Genomic DNA, 22,285 nt, shown 5'->3' with positions numbered 1-22,285 from the left:
TAATTCGTCCTATTCCTTTTGATCATCGAACGAGACCACACGTGTTCTTTTTGCACTCAACATAAAACATTTATATTCGTATTAATAATATATTTGTAAGTCGGATTTACTTGTAAGTAAATAAATATAATAAAATTAAGTAGCTGGTTAAATAGTGTTTTATTTATTGACACCTTAACCGCCACATTGGTGACCCCGACGACCGAAATTTATGAAATATACCGACGTTAAAATCACCCGATGTCCTACGCCCGGCGTACAAGCTAAAAATCAACGTGATTTATGGACTAACTGCTACATTGGTAACACGTTATTCCAATGTGCGCATTATAACCTCAACATTGGTGAGCCACTACCGTCAGAGAAAATCCCGATATAGGAGTTGCACGCGCATACTCGACTATATCACGCTACGCGGCTTGAGCAACAGAACACTAAAGCTGCCACATCATTTTAGTACCAACCCGGTACCAAGATGACTAACATAAAGCAGTCACCATCGGAATAAAATTCCGAAGACAGGAAACCTCTACAAACAACATATAACGTCATACGACCTATACAGTTTAATCCTGACAAGCCATCGCTGTGGATCGCCCGAATTGAAGCACAGTTTAGGATTCTGGGAGTGGTAAGAGATCTTGACAAATTTTACCACGCGGTTTCCATCCTCGACACGCGACATGCGGTAGAAGTGGAAGACATTATCGTTGATCCCCCAACATCAGCACCTTTTACTGCACTCAAAATGGCACTAATTAGCCGCTTTTCGAAATCGAAAGAAGCGAAGCTACAACAACTTCTCGAAGGTGAGGAGATTGGAGATCGTACGCCATCACAACTTCTGCGCCATCTTAAAGCTTGGTTCCAGGCGTCGATGAAGATGTACTTAAAGCTAAATGGTTGTTCTCTTTACCGAAGGACACTCGCGCCATGTTAGCATTGCAGACAAATACAACTCTGGACAATTTAGGGGCTAATGGAGACAGGCTCCACGAGATCATACAAGGTATGCACGTTTCATCAGTATCCAAAAATACTAACACTACTGGTGCAGACTTCGCACAACAAATATCAGACTTAACCAAACAGTTAGCAACACTATCAGCCGTTATTAACAAACGGGAATCCAGATCAAATACACGACAGCATAACAAGTCGAGGTCACGTAGCCAGTCCCAACAACGTAGGCTGAGCTCTAACGGGTTTTGCTACTACCACTCAAAATACGGTAAAAACGCTATTCGATGCAAAGCAGGCTGCACATTTTCGGGAAACGTTCTAGAGAGTCACTAATGACGGGCAGTGTTTCTCTGAAAAATTCTCACCGTCTTTACATTTGGTCTCTGGTACCCAATATCTGGTGGACACAGGTTCCGATTTATCGGTTTTCCCAAAAGAGTGGTCGAAAAACGCAACACTAACAATTGGTCATACGCTACAAGCAGCAAACGCATCCATCATCCAAACATAAGGAAAATGGTTATTGACTCTTAATCTAGGTCTTCGCCGTGATTTTTTATGGCAATTCATCATCGCCGATGTCAAGAAACCAATCATTGGGGCTGACTTCTTGAGTCACTTTGACTTATTAGTCGAAATCAAGCGAAGATGTCTACTCGACGGACGTACTGGATTAACATCACCCGCTTTAGTTGCTCCAATAACGAATACAATTTCTATCCGATCARTTAAAGAAGACACAATATACCACAAACTACTACGAAATTTTCCGCAGATTACTAATCCAGACAGCGTAACAAGAGGGAAGAAACACAACACACTTTCCACCACATACGTATTTCAAGCGGACCACCAGTGACCAGAAAAGCACGCCGTTTACCACCGGATAAACTACAAGCTGCATGTCACGTGTTTGATGATATGATCAAACTGGGAATCGCTCGACCTTCGAACAGTCCATGGTCATCGCCATTGCATCTAACAGCGAAAAGCACTGGAGGATGGCGGCCATGTGGAGACTACCGCAGTCTAAATGCTCGCACAATTCCAGACAAATACCCCGTACGCTGCCTTGAGGACTTTACAGCAACATCACATGGTAAAAACATATTTTCAACTATAGATTTGGTTCGTGCATTTAAACAAATCCCGGTCGCACCAGAAGATATTTCTAAAACGGCCATTATAACGCCTTTTGGACTATTTGAGTTTCCTTATATGACCTTTGGTCTAAGAAACGCCGCTCAAACGTTTCAAAGGTTCATTGAAGAAGTGACCCGCGATCCTCCATTCTTATTCGTATATATCGACGATATTTTAAGAGTTTCAGCTAACGATCGCGAACATTTTCATCATCTTGAAATATTATTTAAACGCTTCCATGATTACGGATTAGTCATTAATCCCACAAAATCTAATTTTGGTCTAACCGAGGTAAAATTCTTGGGACACACCGTAAACAGGAATGGCATAACGCCATTAAAAGATAAGGTTAACGCTATCCTAAGTATTGAATTTTCTACTACTATCAAAAGTTTAAGAAGATTTCTTGCTACAATAAATTTTTACAGGAAATTCATCAAGCAAGCGGCCGAAATCCTCGCTCCTCTCAACTCATTGCTAGAAGGACCAAACGTCAAGAATTGGAAAGAATAGAATGCACCAAAGAACTTCAATTATCGTTCAACAAAGCAAAACAGGCACTTGTTCAAACAACATTACTGGTACATCCAAATACAAACACTCAATGGGCAATTTTTACAGATGCTTCCGAACATGGCATAGGCGCTGTCCTACAGCAACATGTCTACAACACTTGGCAACCATTAGCACTCTTCAGTGAAAAGCTTCCGTCATCAATACAGAAACTATCTACATTTGATCGCGAACTACATGCAATATTCGAAGCCGTAAAATATTTTCGACACATCTTCGAAGGACGTCACGTGATCGTCTTCACAGACCATAAGCCGCTACAGCACGCCTTTCACCAACGTACAGAACGAGCCTCCCCTTGGCAGTTCCGTCGTTTGGATTTCGTTGGTCAATTCGGATATCAGACACATTTCAGGACACCAGAACATCGTTGCAGATACGCTCTCCAGCGTCAACGCGATTTCTGAATCAGTGACTACACAAAGTTTAACAACAGCACAGCAAAACGACACAGAATTGCAGCAATTACTCAAAAATTCGCCAACATCACTATCACTGCAGAAAATACAGGCAGATGCCACCGAGACAGCTCTGTACTGTGATGTTACTACTGGATCTATACGACCATACGTCCCAGTTTCACTCAGAAAACGTATATTAGATTCTTTACATTCCTTGGCACATCCCGGAATAAAGGCATCGCAAAASCTAGTGAATAAACGATTTGTGTGGCCGTCGATAAACAAAGACTGTCGCACATGGGCAAAAGCTTGTATTGACTGTCRACGTAACAAAATTCAACGACACGTATCAACACCTATCAGCACTTTTCAAGCACCTTCACAACGATTCGAACACATACATATAGACTTGGTTTCCTTACCAACTTCTAAAGGCTTTAATCAATGTTTGACTATAATCGATMGTTTCACGCGTTTTCCAGAAGCAATCCCTTCGGAAAACGGTACAGCAGATACGGTAGCACGAGCACTACTCGCCCACTGGATCGCTCGGTACGGTGTACCAAAACGAATAACATCCGATCAAGGATGACAATTTGAATCAAAACTTTTTAACTCACTGTCGCAGATCCTTCATCAAACATCTGAGGACTTCTCCATATCATCCGCAATCAAATGGCTTAGTCGAACGTTTTCATCGCCAACTCAAATCTGCACTCCTTTGCCATCGAGAAACTTGGCTAGACGCTCTACCGGTTGTACTACGTGGCCTTCGAACAGCATGGAAAGAAGACATGCGCACAACGTCAGCCGAACTCGTTTATGGAGAACCAATACGTTTGCGTGGAGAATTCATTGCTCCTTCAAACAATCAAACAACCACTGCCGAACTATTACAGAATTTAAAACAACATTTAAAAAATTTAGCACCAACAGAAACGTCAAGACACGGAAAGAGATCAATTTTCTATTTTAAGGACCTAAACACCTGTTCTCATGTTTTGGTACGAAATGATCATATAGAAATTTCATTCTCATCGCCCTACGAAGGACCGTTCAAAGTCATTGCTTGTCACGACAAATATTTCGTCATAGACTACAGAGGAAACCCAACCTCTATTTCAGTGGATAGACTTAAACCAGTATACGTAGCCGACAGCGACGTAAACGAACTAGAATCCTTCACAGAAGCCGAGAAAACTCAACGTACTTCTTTTGGAGTAAAGTTTAGTGATAAGAATACTTATAATCCAAATTAATGTATAAACTTTAAATTTCTTCTTAAAAATTTAAATTTTTTTTTAAGAAGGGGAGTATTGTAGCGATTASCATCTCTCCAAATTGTAATAGATCCACTTATTAACTATTTCTAATATTGTAACTACTTAACTACTTTCATCTGGTAACACTGTATTCAGCAAACTAAAATATTTAATCCCGTTACAATTATGATCACCTCATATTAGCTTCTCTAATTCGTCCTATTCCTTTTGACCATCGAACGAGAGCACACGTGTTCTTTTTGCGCTCAACATAAAACATTTATATTCGTATTAATAATATATTTGTAAGTCGGATTTACTTGTAAGTAAATAAATATAATAAAATTAAGTAGCTGCTTAAATAGTGTTTTATTAATTGACACCTTAACCGCCACATATACAATTGACGATCAACTGAAGATAATGGTAGATCAACAGTGATTAAAGTAAGGAATCAAGATATTGACTTAGACAATCGTTGGATCGTTCCATGATGTGGTTTCGTATAAATTTTTGGATACTGTGATGAATGAAGAAGATGTGGTGAATTGTCCTATTGAATTTCTGAATTCGCTTGATTTACCGGGGTTACCACTGCATAATCTTCAATTGAAAGTCGGAGTAAGAATTATTATGCTTAACAAGATTAGCTGTTAAAAATTAATGGGAAATGTTATTGAAGCAACGATTTTCACCGGGAGAATTAAAGGTGAAGACGTATTTATTCCGGATTCCAATGATTCCATCTGATTTTCCGTTTGAGTTTAAACGTCTGCAATTTCTTTGCTTTTGCTTTTGCCAAGACGCAACGCGTCTTTGGAATTTGCGGCATAAATTTGGAATATCCGATTTTTTCGCATGGCCAACTTTATGTTGCTTGCTCGCGGGTTGGAAAGCCAGCGGTTTTATTTATTTTGAGAAAACAAAAAACTAAAAATGTAATTTACCATAGAGCGTTGAACTAGATAGTAATAAAATCTTTCAATAAAGAAATTATATTTCAAAAGTAGTAATTTTATTTCATAACGCTCTACGAAGAGGGCGAGGTTAAACTGGTACATATATAATTACCATTTAATATATATTGATATATTGATGCTTCCTTACTGCATAGCCAATATAATCAAATTCGGTTGTAACCGAACTGAACGCACTGAAACCCAAGCCATAGCAATATTTCATAAACAATTTTATGATGATCAACATTTCAGTAACATGCAAAATTTATAGAAGGAAAAATTACTAAGCTTCACTTCCCGCTTGTAATTATTACATTCGACTACAGTGGTTTTATTGTCCTAAACATAAGATCGATTTTTTATATATTTGTACCCACAGTTCATGATGATGACCATGTATTCTTAAGGTCAAGCTCAACAACCTTGACACCATTCTTCCACTAATTTTAAATGCTGGTTGAATAGATCTATCTATTCCTCACTATAATTACTGAAACTATCCGAAAGTTTATCCCGATGATTGCGGAGATAGTCTAACTTTATACTCAACAATTTTCCTAGATTCTGAGAAATTGTTTCCAAACTTGATCACTTTGGTGTATGGTAGATGCTTCTCCCTCTTATTCACATTTATTCGTAGAGTGTACCAATATATGGGTATTTGGCGATATCATTGTTTCTAAGAATTAGTGCGAATTACTTTTGAAACGAAAAGACGATTTCGATTAACAGAGAAACTGTAATTCAAGATATCTCCACGTTCGATTTTTAGTAAAATCTTAGGACTTTCCGCATAATGCTTCGGATATTTTCGGTTAAGAACATGAGAGTAATGATCACAAAGACATTTGAATGCTGGAAAAAGGTTCGCAGAACTCTTATCATGACGGGAAAACTAAACTTTTATTATTTACAAGCCGACATTTATCATAATATTTGATCTGCAATTGTCTTAAAAGCAATCGTGCATTTAAAAAAAAAAAGACCTTAATCTGAACACTGAAGGCATCAAAACTTGTTAAGACATACAGGGCAAAAGAGAAAAAATAATGTTTGGTGTTCTTGAGCTTTGTTATTTATGAAATCATAAACTGTATTTACGTATTGTGTGAACTTGTTCTCATATTTGCTTGACGCGGTATCCCATCATGCATTCAAAAAAACTATGGGATTTTAACTCGGTCTTAATAACAGCTAAAAGGATGGGTGGTAGCGCATTCCGGTCAAAACGGAAGTGTGCGACGCATCATTAGTTTCGCTGCATTTTTCACTAGTTTTATTGAACTCTTGTGCTGGCCTCTATCATACCCAACTATCAACACAATGATGTTCCGCCGATCACTTTTTAGGCTCATTAAGTTCATTTTTTTTTAGCCCTTCACGCTTTATTAACATTGCCTTCTCCTGGACACATATTTTTTTGATTGTATGTGTGTGTGTTCTTGTGTGACCATTACTTCTGGCTACGTATTTTTTCTCGCCTTTGTGCCTCTGGTCGACGGCAGTAAATTACGCATTGTTATTGTTATTGCTACTATTTATTTGTCATTGCCATTGTCGTCAATATGTTTGTTCGTCTCTTTGCTTCGCTACTGGTTTCATCCCATTTTCTATGGCTACTTAGTGTTATAATAATGACTTTTTCCTAATTGTTCGTAAGATAAAAAATAGTGCATTGTCAAATTTCCGCTTCGGAAGTTTAGAAGTCCCCCGAAGCGAATTTCGGAATTGAATTACGGGTGAGTCATGGTAATTTTCTGCGTATTAAGGTGAGAAACAGTTGCATTTCCAACTATAAGACATTTGAACATATGTACATACATAGGCACATGCTTGTGAGGTTTGTTGGTAAGTTAAAAAAACATCTTAGAGGCAAATAATATTTCAGATATTACAAATTAATGAAATGTTGTAGCGGATCAAAAACAATGGTGGAGTACATATTCATTAGCTTCTATGTTACATCTCGATTTCTTTATAATCTCAAATATTAAAAGTTTTTCTAAATATCAGCTTTTACTAAAAATATAAATTCCTTCAAAGATCGCTCACAACAAGAACAGAAACTAAGATTTGGAAGAGGATATTTTAGAACCATATACCATATAAGGAGGCTTGGGACAGCTAATACAATTTGTAGGCATAGCTTTTCACCTTTTTATGTATGAGATTCTACTTACTATATAAAGACTTTGGGGAGTTTAACTTATGTCACTATAAGAGATTATTATACATTATAAATTTTTTGATATTCATATGTTAATTCACGTGGAATGCTATAAACACTTGTCCGTTGTAATGCCCAAAACTCCTACATACAGGGTGGCTGATGAATTTTGCTACATTAAGAAACTCAAATAATTTGTTTTCAGTGTATGGAATTCATTTTTCTTTTATTTATGTTAAAGCTCATTCAATTTTGTTAAATATAGCTTAGTTAGTTTTAAAAATAATGGAATTTAAATGCCCCCCTGCTCGTTGATCTTACCAAAAAGTTGTTCATTACTGCTTGGAGAGTTGAGACAGGAATAGCCGCAATTGTTTCTCGAATGGATTGCCTTAGTTCATTCAAATTTGTTGGTTTTGCTTTGTAGACTTCCTGTTTGCAATAACTCCACAAGAAAAAGTCAGGTGCAGTAAGGTCAGGCGACATGAGTGGCCAACGGAATGTGGAGTTTCTGGATATCAGCTTATTGGGAAATTTTCGACGCAATTCTGTCGGAATAGGTTGGGCTATGTGAGGAGCTGCACCATCTTGCTGAAACCACACAGAGWTKAAAGAAATTCTCATTCGGCGTAATTCTGGATAGAAAAACTCTCTCAACATGCTCAAGTCATGTTTAAATCGAAATGGGCCTGGTCAGACATGAAAAGACAGTTCAACATGTTTCATCCTCTTCCACCATTTGAAGCATCTTCTGGCGAAATTCGAAGCGAATCGGCACGTCTGCATTGTTCAGTTTGTTGTCCATTTGAATTTTATATGGGAATAAGTCCAAATCTTTGTGCATAATTGACTGTAATGACTCTCTGCTTACACCCATTTGAGCAGATCAGCTTCTTGTCGAAACACGTGGATTGTTTTGTATGGCAGCAGCTACAGCAGCGATTGTTTCCTCCATTCGAACTGAGGGGTTTCGATGGTAAGGTCTTCTGTTGACTGTCATGCTCGGCAAAATTGTTTGCAAGTCTCATTATGGTCCATCTGCTCGGAAGATTGCCGCCAAACGTGCGCCTATGCTCTCTTTGACAATTCTCTCGGTGGACAATCCAAATTCTTGTTTCAGTGTCCCAGTTATCCATTTTTGTTAAATGTAAACGTCAATATGTAAAAAANAAAAAAAAAAAAAAAAAAAAAAAAAATTAACCAGATTCATTAATTAGAAAAAAAGTTATTTACTTTTTTTTCCAATTCCAGCCAATTCGCCGGGTTCGTAGAGATGTTCCAACCTTCCTCTGTCCTTGAAAAAGCTCACTACGAGGACAAACAGACAGTCAACCAACTTTCAACTTTTATATCTCGCTTAGTTTTAGGTCATAAAACAATCGCTAGGTGGCAACATGGCGCGAGAGTATAAAAATACGACATGACCGCAATTTTTGAAACGTGGTTCGGAAAAAATGGGACTGTGGTACCGCTCATAACTTGGTGCTGGTTCATAAAGAATCCAAAAAAGCCTCAGGTAATTGGGATTTTCGAAATTTAAATATTTAATTTTTGGAACATTTTAAAAGAAAATGGTTCGAAATCGTGTGTATATCTGAGCAAACCTTTTTAGCATCATGCTCAATGTGCAACCTTTTACATACTTTAGTTAAATGTCGTTTGTATCAGCGTCCACCACTTATCGAGTTCCGTTTACATCAAAGTAGCGAAAGGAAATTGGTCTTTTAAGGAACGGAAGAGGAATCACAAATGTAACATGATATAAATGTTGCACAATTTAACCATATTGGACTACGACATACTGGCGTGAAGACAAAAAGGAAATGAACGCTGATAAAGCAAACAGGGGATGACAATCCTTTTAGCTACATTGCACTTTGATGTCATGTGAAGCGTCTTCGGTCTCCGATTCTTATACATATTTACTCGGTGTACCTGTTTCCTTATATCTTATTAATTTGTTCCAACAGAAACGGCCTCAAGCATTACAAAAGGACGAAATTGTGCTGCTCAGTTTCTCTTTTCTGCAATTGAAGATTTCCGCGCCGTTCAGGTGGCCTTTTGCTTCCGAGTGTGCAGCTGAAGGTAAGCCTATTGAGTGGCGTGAAGTGGGAATACCTGGATGTTGAGATTGTCTTCAATAAAACTGTCTATAATCACCGGTGCGATAGCTGCGGAAACGACATTTAACGCGATTTAATGGTTTACAAATGGGATTAAACCACTACAGTATGTGTGCAGCCGAAAGCAGATGCCACAAATTAGATTGGAAGATATTATCTGCGTATGTATATTTGTAATGCAATTCTCAGCAATAAATAAATATTTGATTGTGCATTGCAACTGAATGCATTGCTCAGATCAGATCCTTGCGGCTGCCGGTTGCCTGCCGAAGTGGCAAATGCGATTGATGCAACAAATTTAGCAGTGTAAATAGTTTTCATGCAGCAGCTGAACGCCTTCTCCGCAATATTTCCAGAAAGATTATCTTATTTAAAGCAATTTCACAGTGCAAAGCAAATGCTGTTCCTCACGGATACCCTCCGAAGAAGTACGTATGCGTGGTACAACAATAATAGCTACAACAAAAAATATCTTCAACGCACTGCGCTCAATTCCTTGATAAATTTCCAATGCACAAGCATAATGACAAAATAATGTTTTCACATATTGTTATCCTTGCATATGTTATCCTTATCACAGGAATTCGATTATATTGCTTGGTGTGTGTATGTGTGAGCCTGGCATTTTATATTGTAAGCTCATCATTGTGCTCGGGTTTGGTTGGTCTTGTCAGCGTACTCATGCAATATTTATAATTGAATATTCTAGAGTATGTTGAGTTACTTTATAGATGTATTGATGTATATGTACATACTTATGTGGACTATATATCTAGCCACAATACCGTCGGTGTACATATTAAATACTCTTGTACAGATTTCAACCGAACAGCACAGTTATAAGATTTCTGTACACTACTGTGATCAAACTTTTTTAATTTTTACTTCGCGTGTTTTTCGAATCGGTCATTTTTTTCTGTAGGTTGGTGGTACTGTTAGTGACATCAGTGCTAAATTTCACGTCAAAATATTTATTAGTGCTTGAGATACGCGTCGTTTTGTGAGGCTCTGAAAGTGAATTCTACGATTTTTACTATGTCTGAATTTATTGAACAAAGAAGTGCGATAATGGATCATCTCGTGCTCTCTGCATTGCTTAATCGTGATAATTTCGCCACAGTTGCAACTAATATCATGCTGCAACCACCGCTTTCGACTGATTTACTTTTCTGTGACTGCTGGCTATTCAACAAATTTACATGAGCACTCCGAGGACACCGTTTTGACTCAATTGAGGATATTAAAGCTGAATCGAAGAAGGCTCTGATGGCCATCGCGACGGAGGATTTTCTCAAGTGCTGCGATGGCTGGAAAATTCGTTGGCATACATGTATTGCAGCGGGAGGGGATTTGAAGGAGATGAAATGGACAAAATTCACCTTTCAATTTGATCACAGTAGTATACATACTCCAGAGATCAGATATTCATTTACAGTACTTATTACCTAAAGTTCTAGGTATACTTTTTCTATTACCAACATACTATTGTATAAATGTCGTGTACAGAGTCTGAAAAATTCGGAAGAGACTCTCCAAACAGCCTTGAATTTGGAAAGGTTTGTCTTTAGTGAGGTGGGCAATATACATATACTATACTTTTTAAACATAACGGTGGGCTAATGTTATTTCCTCTTTGTGAGAAATGGTTTTAACACGATGGGATTTGGGACAACTTTAGGTGAATTACGTACATATGAAATGTGGGGCTATTTCTTAGCCAGCTTTGTTAATTGGCAATTTTTGTGGGGTTATGTCGAGTCAATGGTCGATAACAAAAAATCAAGCTGAAAAAATTTAAATAGCGCTGGCAGTCTGTGTCAGATGTAACTAGAGTTCCTTGGCGAAAAAGGGAAAACGAGCTCGTAGATAGACGTAATGGAACCATTGCACGCATATACTTATAACGCCATTAGTCGAGAACTTATAAATTACCATACCTTAGCCACAAATTAAGACACAAAATTTTAATTCGGCACAACAAATCACAATAACAAGATGCACCTACGGTTTGGAAATTTTGAAAAAGTAGACGTACTCGCCCTCTGGGGTAACAAAATTTAAGTTATATTATTATTTAAATTTGCACAAGCCAACTCATTTCGACAGACAGATGAGATCCGATGACGCACACTTCCCATGCACTGAATGCCAGAATGCCATTTCAGGTCTAAAAATTGTTAAAATCGGTCTATGACTATTCAAACCCACCAGATACCGAAAATATAGACCCCATAGAGTATGGCTGACTTTTTACCGAATATATAGTCTCTAAACTGAGTCTTATTTTTAGCCGATGATGATTTTTCTGCACGAATATAGAGCGCTCTGCTTCAGAGAGGCCATTAGCGCAATAAACACGGTAAATAAGGGAAAACAAAAGTGAGCCATTCGCTAAACCCAAAGTTAAAGCGAAGGATGTACATAAGTATATTATCAAAACCGTATTAGCGCCGTTATTTTTCAAAGTTCCCAAATCGATTGCCTTGAATTTTGGTTAATATTTGTACCAAATGATGCATAATATGACTCAGGGGCGTAATATTTCTAAATTGTGTGTGTTTGATTTGAGGCAGTGCAATCGAGACGAAGACCAAAAGTTATGTGAATATAAACTCTGCAATATTGACTGGAAGGTTAGTAACCAGTATTAACGCTTCTGAACTTATGGTCCTAATTTGATTTAAAATTCAAATATACAAACAGGTAAATTCTTCTTACAAATTTGCTAAATGCCCCAAATATCCCTGACCAACCCAAGGTACATATATTCAGAATTTATGTAAAATCGTAACTATTTGCCACAAATTTCCTCGTTATACGGAAGGAGTAGGTAGGAGCTTAAAGAACAAGCAAGCGGCTTCGGGCTCCTGCGCCCACAAGATTTTCAACGAAGAGCAACGCACGACATATACATTTTCAAACTGTGATTAAAATGCACAACCAATGACGCGATCTAGATATTAAATATGCATATCTTTCAATGAGTAGTAGGGTGGTTCTTTCTTTTTTTGATTTTTGAGTTTTAGTTTGCAATAGGAAATTTACTAAAAATTTTTCAGTGTCGAAGAGCACGAAATATTCATAACTACGAGTAGAAGATTTACTAAAACCTAGCTGAAATAATATCAATAATGTATTTCAAATATCCGTCGGTTGGTCACTTTTCAAGTCTTACACAGTGAACTGATATTTCACCTACACTTTGTTGGAGTGAAACCCTTACAAATCCCTACTTAAATCAAGAAACTTTTAAGAATGCATAATTTGTGACTTATATGTACAATCAATTGAAATACTCTGGGCATATTTACCCGTAATACACCCCTGACTCAAATATATTTTTCTCTCTGGCTGTACGGTGTCGCTTGGCCATGTCATACACACGTGTTTTCGATGAATTTTTTTAAGTGACAATTGAAGATGGTTGTAACCGTAGAAAATACAAAATATTTGCAGGAGAGTAATGCAAAAGGGCGAGTTGGGATCATAAACGTTCAAAATGAGCTATCAAAACGTCAATTTTATGCCAACAACGCCCTTGGAATATCTCGGATGAATTTAGTGTCGAGGTAAGGCACCTACGTAACATTTACACAAGTATTTGTATGTGTTCTTGGCAATGTAACGGTTGTTTTACGTTTCTGATAGCTGAGGCTTTATTGGCCTCATAAAGATTTTGTGTGGCAAATTTAAATAGCTAATGAAATGCGAAAATTATGTGGCTCACATATTCACGTAAGTTGGGGAGTTTTTGCGCTGTTTGATATCCTCTACTGTTCATATATGTACGTATATCTCTAATGTGAATGGAATATTTAGCTGATGAAGTAGTGTTATGGTTTATGACTTCAGGTTTTTGGTCGATGAATTGTTTGATTTTATACAAATTGAAAAAAGAACAGGCATAAATCATACAAATTGCCATAATAAATTAGGCAGTGCTTTGAGTTCGAACCAACATTATTTGCTAGTTTGTTCCGACCATTTACATTTCCTTCTAATTATTCATTCTCAGAATATATCGACCTTCATTTCGTCACCTGAAATAGGTCTACAAGAGCAGCAACCGTATAAAAAGAAAACAACTTGAGGTATTGAAACAAAATTTTGAAATTTGAATTAACATGAAACTACGTTTTAGACAAAAAATAAACGAAAAATAAAGCAAATTTTTTAGTGGGTGGTGTCTTACGATGTTTTGAGTTATCATTTCTGAAAGAAAATAACTAATGATTAATCCAAATTTGTATAAAAATTTTTAGGAGCAAAACGTCAACGTACCCATCAAAGCAATTTTATATACAGGTACACATATACTAAATACTTGAATAACTCACACACTGACCAACATACGTATTTGGCATAAGATTTGTTGGAAAAACTAAAAACATTATGTCGTACATACATATATAATATAATGTATGGAAGTTGTATTGGTAAGGTCAGCCGGATGTTGAAAAATACTGATATTAGATATAAAGGGGCAAGTCAAGTTTTTGCCCAATTTTATCTATTTTAGGCACAAAGATACACTGCTATGAGTAAAACCACGCTTTGTAATCTTTATTGAGATAACACAATTATTGGCCGATATATCCAGCATAAAGCCACCTGGAAGTTCGAAAAAATGTATATTAGGTATATGGGGACTCAGGGAAGTATTGACGCCATTCAACCCATTTTCGACACACAGACATGCCATTATATTATTATTATTATATTAGAAGAATAATTCCTTAATTTCAGTTATATACATATATCACACATTAACAGACATTTTCGATTAAAAGTCAACTATGTATAAGTACCGGGATCCAAATATTCGGTACCTGGGGGATTGACCAGTTTTTGATGGGTTTAAACAATTATTGGTCATAAGGTGGCACACACTAAAGATATTATTCGTTATATTAATTGCTTCTTAATTTGTGTATTGGAAACTGCACAAATCAAGTGGAATTTAAAATTGTGCAATATGGAAAGTAGGAGTGGTTGTTGTCCGATTTCGTCGTATATACGGCGGAATGGTTCGTTTAACTCGAAATTTGTTTTAGAAAATTTTAAAAGTAAAGGTCTAAACTGGCTGGTAGAGCGAGCGGGAATGTTAAAATTAAAATAAGAGAGATGGGCTACAGACTGACCCATTCATGAGTTTTACAAGAAATATTATACCAAGCATTTCCCTACGACTAGCGAGTGTAGGGAGATTTATAAGCTTTAAACGGTTAGTGTAAGGGGGAAGATTTAAACTGGAATCCCAATGCAAATGATTTAAGGCAAAAAGTAAAAATTGTTTTTGAACAGACTCTATTTTCTCAGAATGATCTAGATAACAAGGGCTCCATACCACGGAAGCATACTCTAATATAGGCCTCACCAGAGATGTAAAAAGAATTTTTGTGGTAAGTGGATTTCTAAATTCTTTAGACCAACGTTTAACAAAACCAAGAGCACCTTTAGCTTTAAAAACCATGGAAGATGTGTGAAGATGAAAATTGAGTTTGGGGTCCATAGTTACTCCCAAGTCAAAAAAACTGCATGCTTGCTCCTTTTTTAAGATTCAATATCATGCCATTTCTAACACACCAAGAAACTAGGCTGTTTAAGTCTGTTTGAAACTGAGATTTTCCGCTGTTTGAAACATACGTTTTAAAGAGTTTAACATCGTCAGCATATAATAGAACTTTTGAAAACTTAACAACATATGATATGTCATTAATAAATAACAAGAACCGAATTGGGCCAAGACGGCTAACTTGAGGAACGCCTGAAGGAACATTGATTATGTCGGAAAGAGTATCGTTAAATATGACTTGTTGAATTCTATTACTAAGATAAGAAGCAACCCATTTTAGAAATATTGGTTGAAAACCAAGAAGATCAAGTTTATTCAAAAGAATTAATGGGTTACTTTATCGAAAGCTTTACAAAAATCTGTGTACCTCTTTGGTAAAATTTAATGTCTGCCGCGTACTTAGATATTGATTTATTGCTCTTTTAGTAGTTTTTAACAATACCGTTATAAGGGGAAAGATCGGGGTTATCTGGCGATTTCATCGATTTTCACACTGTCGGTAGAAGTTCTAATAAGATTTTGCACCAGGCAAATTTGCTTGTTGTAGCTTAAATACTTTCGGAGATATGTACAATAAACTTGTTATTGAACACTCCCACTTTTTAAAAAAAATTTCTGCGTTCAAAGCGCATGTTTTAGAGTTACACAATCAGAGTGAGAGATAAAATTAAGGAGAATGCTTGGTTATTTGGTCTGCCTTGTAATCACAGCGGGCTAAGCGAAAAAGTGTGATTTATAATTATAGATTATCGATACATATACCCTTATGTTGGAAATCTTACTGAGAGACTGAAAGCAATACGAAGCCTACATGTATGTATTAGATTTTAGTGCTATTTTTCTGTTTTTATACTCTTATTTATAGTTTTGTTCACATAAGGATTGTTTGTAAGTTCTAAAACTAAAAGACTCAGATATAGGGTTATATATACTAAAGTGATCAGGGTGACGAGTAGAGTTGAAATCCGGATGTCTGCCTGTCCGTCCGTCTGTGCAAGCTGTAACTTGAGTAAAAATTGAGATATCATGATGAAACTTGGTACACGTATTTCTTGGCTCCATAAGAAGGTTAAGTTCGAAGATGGGCAAAAGCGGCCCACTGCCACGCCCACAAAATGGCGGAAACCTAAAACCTATAAAGTGTCATAACTAAGCCATAAATAAAGATATTAAAGTGAAATTTGGCACAAAGGACCGCATTAGGAGGGGCATATTTGGACGTAATTTTTTTTGGAAAACTGGGCGTGGCCCCGCCCACTACTAGTATTTTGTACATATCTCGAAAACTACTATAGCTATGCCAACCAAAGTTTACAGAGTCGTTTAATTCAGGCATTTCCAAATGCAATTCAAAATGGAAGAAATCGGATAATAACCACGCCCACCTCCCATACAAAGGTTATTTTGAAAATCACTAAAAGTGCGTTAACCGACTAACAAAAAACGTCATAAACACTAAATTTTACGGAAGAAATATCAGAAAGAAGCTGCAAACAGGTTTTTTTAATTGAAAATGGGAGTGGCGTCGCCCACTTATGGATCAAAAAACATATCTCAGGAAGTACTCAACCGATTTCAATGAAATTCGGTATATAATACTTTCCTAACAACCTGATGATATGTACGAAATATGGGTGAAATCGGTTCACAACCACGCCTTCTTCCAATGTATTTTGAATTCCATCTGATGCCTTCTCTGTATAATATATATATTAGGAACCAATGATGATAGCGGAATAAAACTTTACACAAATACGGTATTTGAGCTGAGGTATTCCTTGTGAAAAAGTTGTCGTGATCGGACTATAATTTTTCAAGGTCCCTGATATCGAACACGAAGAACTTAGTGCATAATCTAACCTAACCTAATCTAATTAGTTTTATAGCAAAATAAAAAAATATGTAAATGACGGATAATGAAATCTCGATTATCACTTTATCATGCGAGGGTATAAAATGTTCGGTGACACCCGAAATTAGCGCTTCCTTACTTGTTTAATTTTGGAGTTGTCTTGTGCAAGGCCAACTGAGAGAATTGAAAACAGCTTTATGTTAGAAATAATAGTGATTGTGGTTCAGTCTGTACAAGAGAATCTGTAAGAATGCATTAGGGAATAACATAATGCCACAAATTTGGTTGAACTGAAAGTATAAAATGTCATCTCGAACGGGTTGCGCCACACTCTAAATAGCAATCATTACTGTTTCAGCTCAGTAATCGTCATATTTATAATACTGTTCATCCGTTAAGATGAAAGAAAATGGTTTAGTACTTATGCCATTTAGAAAGCTAATATAAATTTAATATAATGAACGTCATTAGGTCAGGTAATAACCTACTTTCGAGCGAATTGCGAATATTTCATTCATTTATTCGAACATCAAATTAATGCCTTCAGCGCAGTTGTGTTGTTGCCTAAGAATGCTTTTCATGATTCTTTACCTTTCTCCGCATTGCAGTTTCACATTTCTTCTCACATACATACATACAATTCGGTTGTGGATTTCCATGCAACATGACCAACACATTCAAGCTGAGTCCTTCCATTTATCTAAGCCCAAAGTTTATGCTCGGCAATTGACCGAGTATTGCGTGTGTTTGGACAACTGAGTGCAGCAGATGGCCAACAATGGCTTGGTTCAGCCCGCATGGAAGCGGTGCGGAGAGAGGCGGAGGCGATATGACGTGATGATGAATGGCGTCTGGTGCTGAATTATTACTGCGTTAAATGCAGTTTTTCGGCTTTGAAAGGATTATCGCAGTGCGCATTCATGCGTCTACTGGTTGGAACTGTTCGTTTGTGTTTATGTAAACAAGCTGACTTCGACGTAGTCGTGGTTTAGGAAGATTAGTTGGATTGCTGTACCTACAAGTATTTCAACAGTTTGAAGGCGAAGATGGAGCTCGCTTTGTCTCACAATTTCTAAAAAGCTTAAATGGTCTTTCAATTTAATATATTTAAATGAAGAGGTATGTATAGCCATTTTCTCAAAATGAGTATATATTTATATTTATTCTGTCATTTAAGGGTTTAAGGCCAGTTCATTATAAGAATCGTAAATAGATCAATTGGCAGACGTGTATCCGACGTTTGCAGTATAGTCTGCCCGGAAATGCCGGCCATATTAATCAATCGTTACTCTTGTGTATTACTGACAAAGAACCGGGTTTGTCAGTAATATACAAGAACGTAAGGTGTTAAAGGTGGGTCAAACCACGTCAAGTGGTTCATGAAAATTTCGAAAAATATCCGATTTTGAAAAATAGCAGTTCATTAGGAAGGGGGCCAGACGCATACTCCGTGATATAAATATTTCGTCAAAACTCTTTTTTTTTTTTTGTTAAAGTTATTGAAGGTTGAAATTTAGAGGACGATAAAATTGTAAAATTATTTTCTCATAAACTAGTGGAGATAAATCGATGAAATTTAGTGAATTTTTTGTGAATATTTTTGTTTAAATAAAAATATTTTACATAATTTTTTGTTAAACAATTAAAAATTTTAAAGTGTTTTTCACGCTAAAAAAAGTATGTGATAGAACGCGGAAGATATTCACCTTCAATATTCTGCCAAAAAATTTTTCTTCATTCATGCCATTCCAAAGATATTGAACTTTTTGTCCACCTACCCGTCTTAAAACGTGTGGCACAACCAAAACAATTTTCAAGTAACGATATTTCGATAACTATTGATATATATATGTATGTACATTTGTATATGGATATAACATTACGCACACACATGAATGGGTGAATTTTATTTTAGGTGAATTTTGGAGTACTAGATGATGAAACTCTTCGCTTTAGTGTAGCGTCTGACTTTATATTATATATTATTTAAGGCCGGTGATCTCAGCGGCGGCTTAACCGATCGGTCTCAAATTAGATATTCATATACTTTAGGTATTGAGCCAATAATGAGGTTTAAATAAATTATTTCTTTTTTTTCAATGTAGAGCGAAAATTGTTGTTAAAGTAGGAAACACAATTTCAATATTTAAAATTTTGGCATTACTTTATTTAATATCTCGCATAATCTATCCCTTAATAAAATGCACCATATATTTTTATTCAGGTTATCCGCTTTTTCATTATGGTTATCCAAACCGCAGAGGTAGAGAAGTCGGTCGGGACATCTACAGCAGTGAAAACTCAATATTTTTACGTGATACGCATTGGTTCAATTTGAACAAATATCACATGTAATCGATAAATAAAAATGTATCTATGAATTCATAAATAAGTATTTTCCCATTTGTTCAACTATGTCATACGCCTTATTGGTGTCGGTCCATCAGTTGTATTCTATTTTCGAATATATGTGTTAATATAAAAACTATATAAATATGCCATTTCGGTGCTAAAAATTCTTTGATTTTTGATTTTTTTCGTACTTTTACTCTTAAATTGATCGTCATTCACGTAGTTTCCCATATTTTGCACTGTCCACCATTATCTTTCGTTCGCACTTACTCCAACATAAATCCGGCCAGAGTTGGAGCATGGGATATGCCAACCTTTGGTTTAAATTAATTTAATTAGAGCTTTTAATATTCGCACCTCAAAGTATGCTTTATTCACACTGATCAGTTCAACGAAAGCTTCTTTCTCATTGCCAACGTGAAGAGAAAATTCGCTCGAAAGCCAATAGCTAAGTACTCATTCATAGTTACAAATATGACATTTAATAGAGTGTGATTTGGCATAATGCTCTATTTTGTTGTTCTACATTGTTGTCGCATAAGTGCTCACACTACACTACAAACTCACAAGTATGTTATAATACGTCCATATATGTATACTTACCACTTTGTTGTTGGCCACCTGCAAGCGCGGTGCCATGTAGAATTGACTTTGCTCGCTTCACAACGCCGCATTGTGCAAAACAACAAACCGTTACGCTGACAATCAGCAAAACCCAAGCGCAGATCATGCAAGTGATTATCACAGAAGTCGGGCGATTGTTATACGCTGAGATATAGTTCTCATCGTTGACCAACAGCAGCGCGGAGTCGGCGACGGATCCATTCTTGAATTGCACCCAACTAACGTTTGGAGCCGCGGATTTTGCCTCGTCGAGTATGAATGTAGACTCGCTCGCCTGACCTGTCTTTAAAAGCGAATGCAACTGCGCCAGCGTCATGTAACTGTCTGAGTTCTCCCTTGCCATCTCGAGTGTCTGCTGTACAGCTGATCCACACAACGCGCTGCTAACGCTAACTCACATAAAAGGTAAATACACAAACAACACGAGCCTCGTCATCAACGAATTACAGGTAGTTTTTATTATTTTATTATCAAAAACACTTTCTATTGTAGGAACCGCGAAATGTAAATGTAAAATTGTCAATTTGCTTTCAATTGCGCTATTATTTGGACAGCAGCAATTGTCTTGGCCTCTAGCCTGCGCGATCACTGAGATCTTATTATTCATCTGTCTATCTTTACGATCAAGTGTTTAAACTGATATACAGTCGTTTGTTTACACTCGAGCCATTGGTTGGCCCGGAGAGCGCGAGCATACTGAAGACCATGGGCTAACAACAACAAGTGAGTTGAAGCTCAATAGCTTTGCTGTATACCGCGGAAGCTTTTTCTCTAATCGACAGCAGTCGGTTTGTGGTTGGTTATGAATATGCAAGTTACGGGTTTTGGTCAATTTATGAATTTGCGGCCCTCAAATGAACTGCAAACTGACTGCTACTGTGCTAACATACACCACCGAAATCTGAACATTATGCAAATCAGAAGAGACTAAGCTATTATCATGAGCTATACACTTTGTCTATGCACCCCGATATTCTAACAACAATTATATTATTCGCTTCAACGAATACTATCCTCCTAAACAAATTCTCCTAGATGTATAAATTTCAAAAGGAGAGGCAGACCAAACAGGCAGGTAACAGTCGATGATGTTGAAAGAAAGCAAGAGACAGAAATAATTGAGAAATTAAATTGCAGCAAGTGAAGACCCGCAACGAGCTGTGCTGCACTTTAAAGGTTGTCCCCTTTTTGCATTTCAGATATCTATTTAATGCCAAAGTTCTAATTTGTAAGAAAAATACTAAGATAAAATAATAAATATATTGGAGGACCTGTGTATATAGAGGCGTAAAATCAGTGAAAACATTTACTTTTTACGCAAAAAAAAAAAAAGATTTTGAAATTTAGACGGGAATCATTTGGATGCACTAGATGCATTCAAGTTTTTAAAAAAATAAAATTTGTTTTAAAATTTTAATCATTTCTGCTTTTTGCAAACCTGAAAGTTATTAACACTGAATAGTTATTCATTCCTCAAGAGATAAGAGATTAATGTAACCTGCAGAAAATATGAATCAAGAAAACATATGTGTCCTTAGAATAAGTTTTGTAGTATTATATATTAGAAACTCAATAAAGACATTTTTAAGTATAAAAAAGAGTTTCACAGGCTCCACTTCTTATAGCATAAAGAGGTTTAAAAAAATCAATAAACAAGAACTTGATTTTGATTGGTCAGTTTGTATGGCAGCTAAATATTTGTTACTGCAGTGCGATCTAAACAATTTCTCCGAAGGTTACACCGGTGCTTTTATTCGATGATATAAGGTACGTAAATTTCTAGAAAACATCCAGTAAGATAAAAAGTTTGATTTAACAGAACTTAATTGTAATTGTTTAGATTGTATGACAGCAATGTGCTATAGTGGTAAGAAATCGGCGGTTCTGATAATTGAGCAGCGTTTTGGAGAGGAAAGGCGTATATCAGACGGAAATGACAAAATCGACTCAGCTCGCCATGTTGATCATTAAAACCATATCCGACAACTTTTTCCAAGATTCTGAACGTATGGGCGCCGGAAATTTGGCTCCGCACACAAAACTTCTTTGTTGAACAATTTCATTCATCGTAAAAATCGCCGAATGCACTTTATGTACTTAAGAAAAACAAGCGTATACCAAACACTAATGATTATTTTGATGTGATATTTGGCACAGATGTCACGGATAGTCATACCAACCAAGAAAAAAATTTTTTCGACGTTTGGGTATTCGCGCGAAATTTAAATTAAAAAGTCTTTTTATTTTTTGCCCACAATGATATGTATAAATCCATATCTATTTCGATTAGT

General features: G+C 36.5%; 1 protein-coding gene across 1 annotated transcript in view; it reads right to left on the bottom strand.

The window, feature by feature from the left end:
- The window catches only part of LOC108968996, an 86,399-nt gene extending 65,378 nt beyond the window's left edge, over positions 1-21,021 (bottom strand). Inside the window, exon 1 of the mRNA XM_018933430.1 lies at positions 19,974-21,021. Within this exon, the coding sequence (XP_018788975.1) occupies positions 19,974-20,337 (364 nt within the window). The 5' untranslated portion in view covers positions 20,338-21,021. The remainder of the gene's footprint in view (positions 1-19,973) is intronic.
- Between the last annotated feature and the right edge of the window lie 1,264 nt (positions 21,022-22,285).

Source organism: Bactrocera latifrons, unplaced genomic scaffold, assembly GCF_001853355.1.
Source record: "Bactrocera latifrons isolate USDA-ARS-PBARC rearing strain unplaced genomic scaffold, ASM185335v1 scaffold_236, whole genome shotgun sequence".
Lineage (NCBI taxonomy): Eukaryota > Metazoa > Arthropoda > Insecta > Diptera > Tephritidae > Bactrocera > Bactrocera latifrons.
This window is presented reverse-complemented; position numbering and strand designations above follow the sequence as displayed.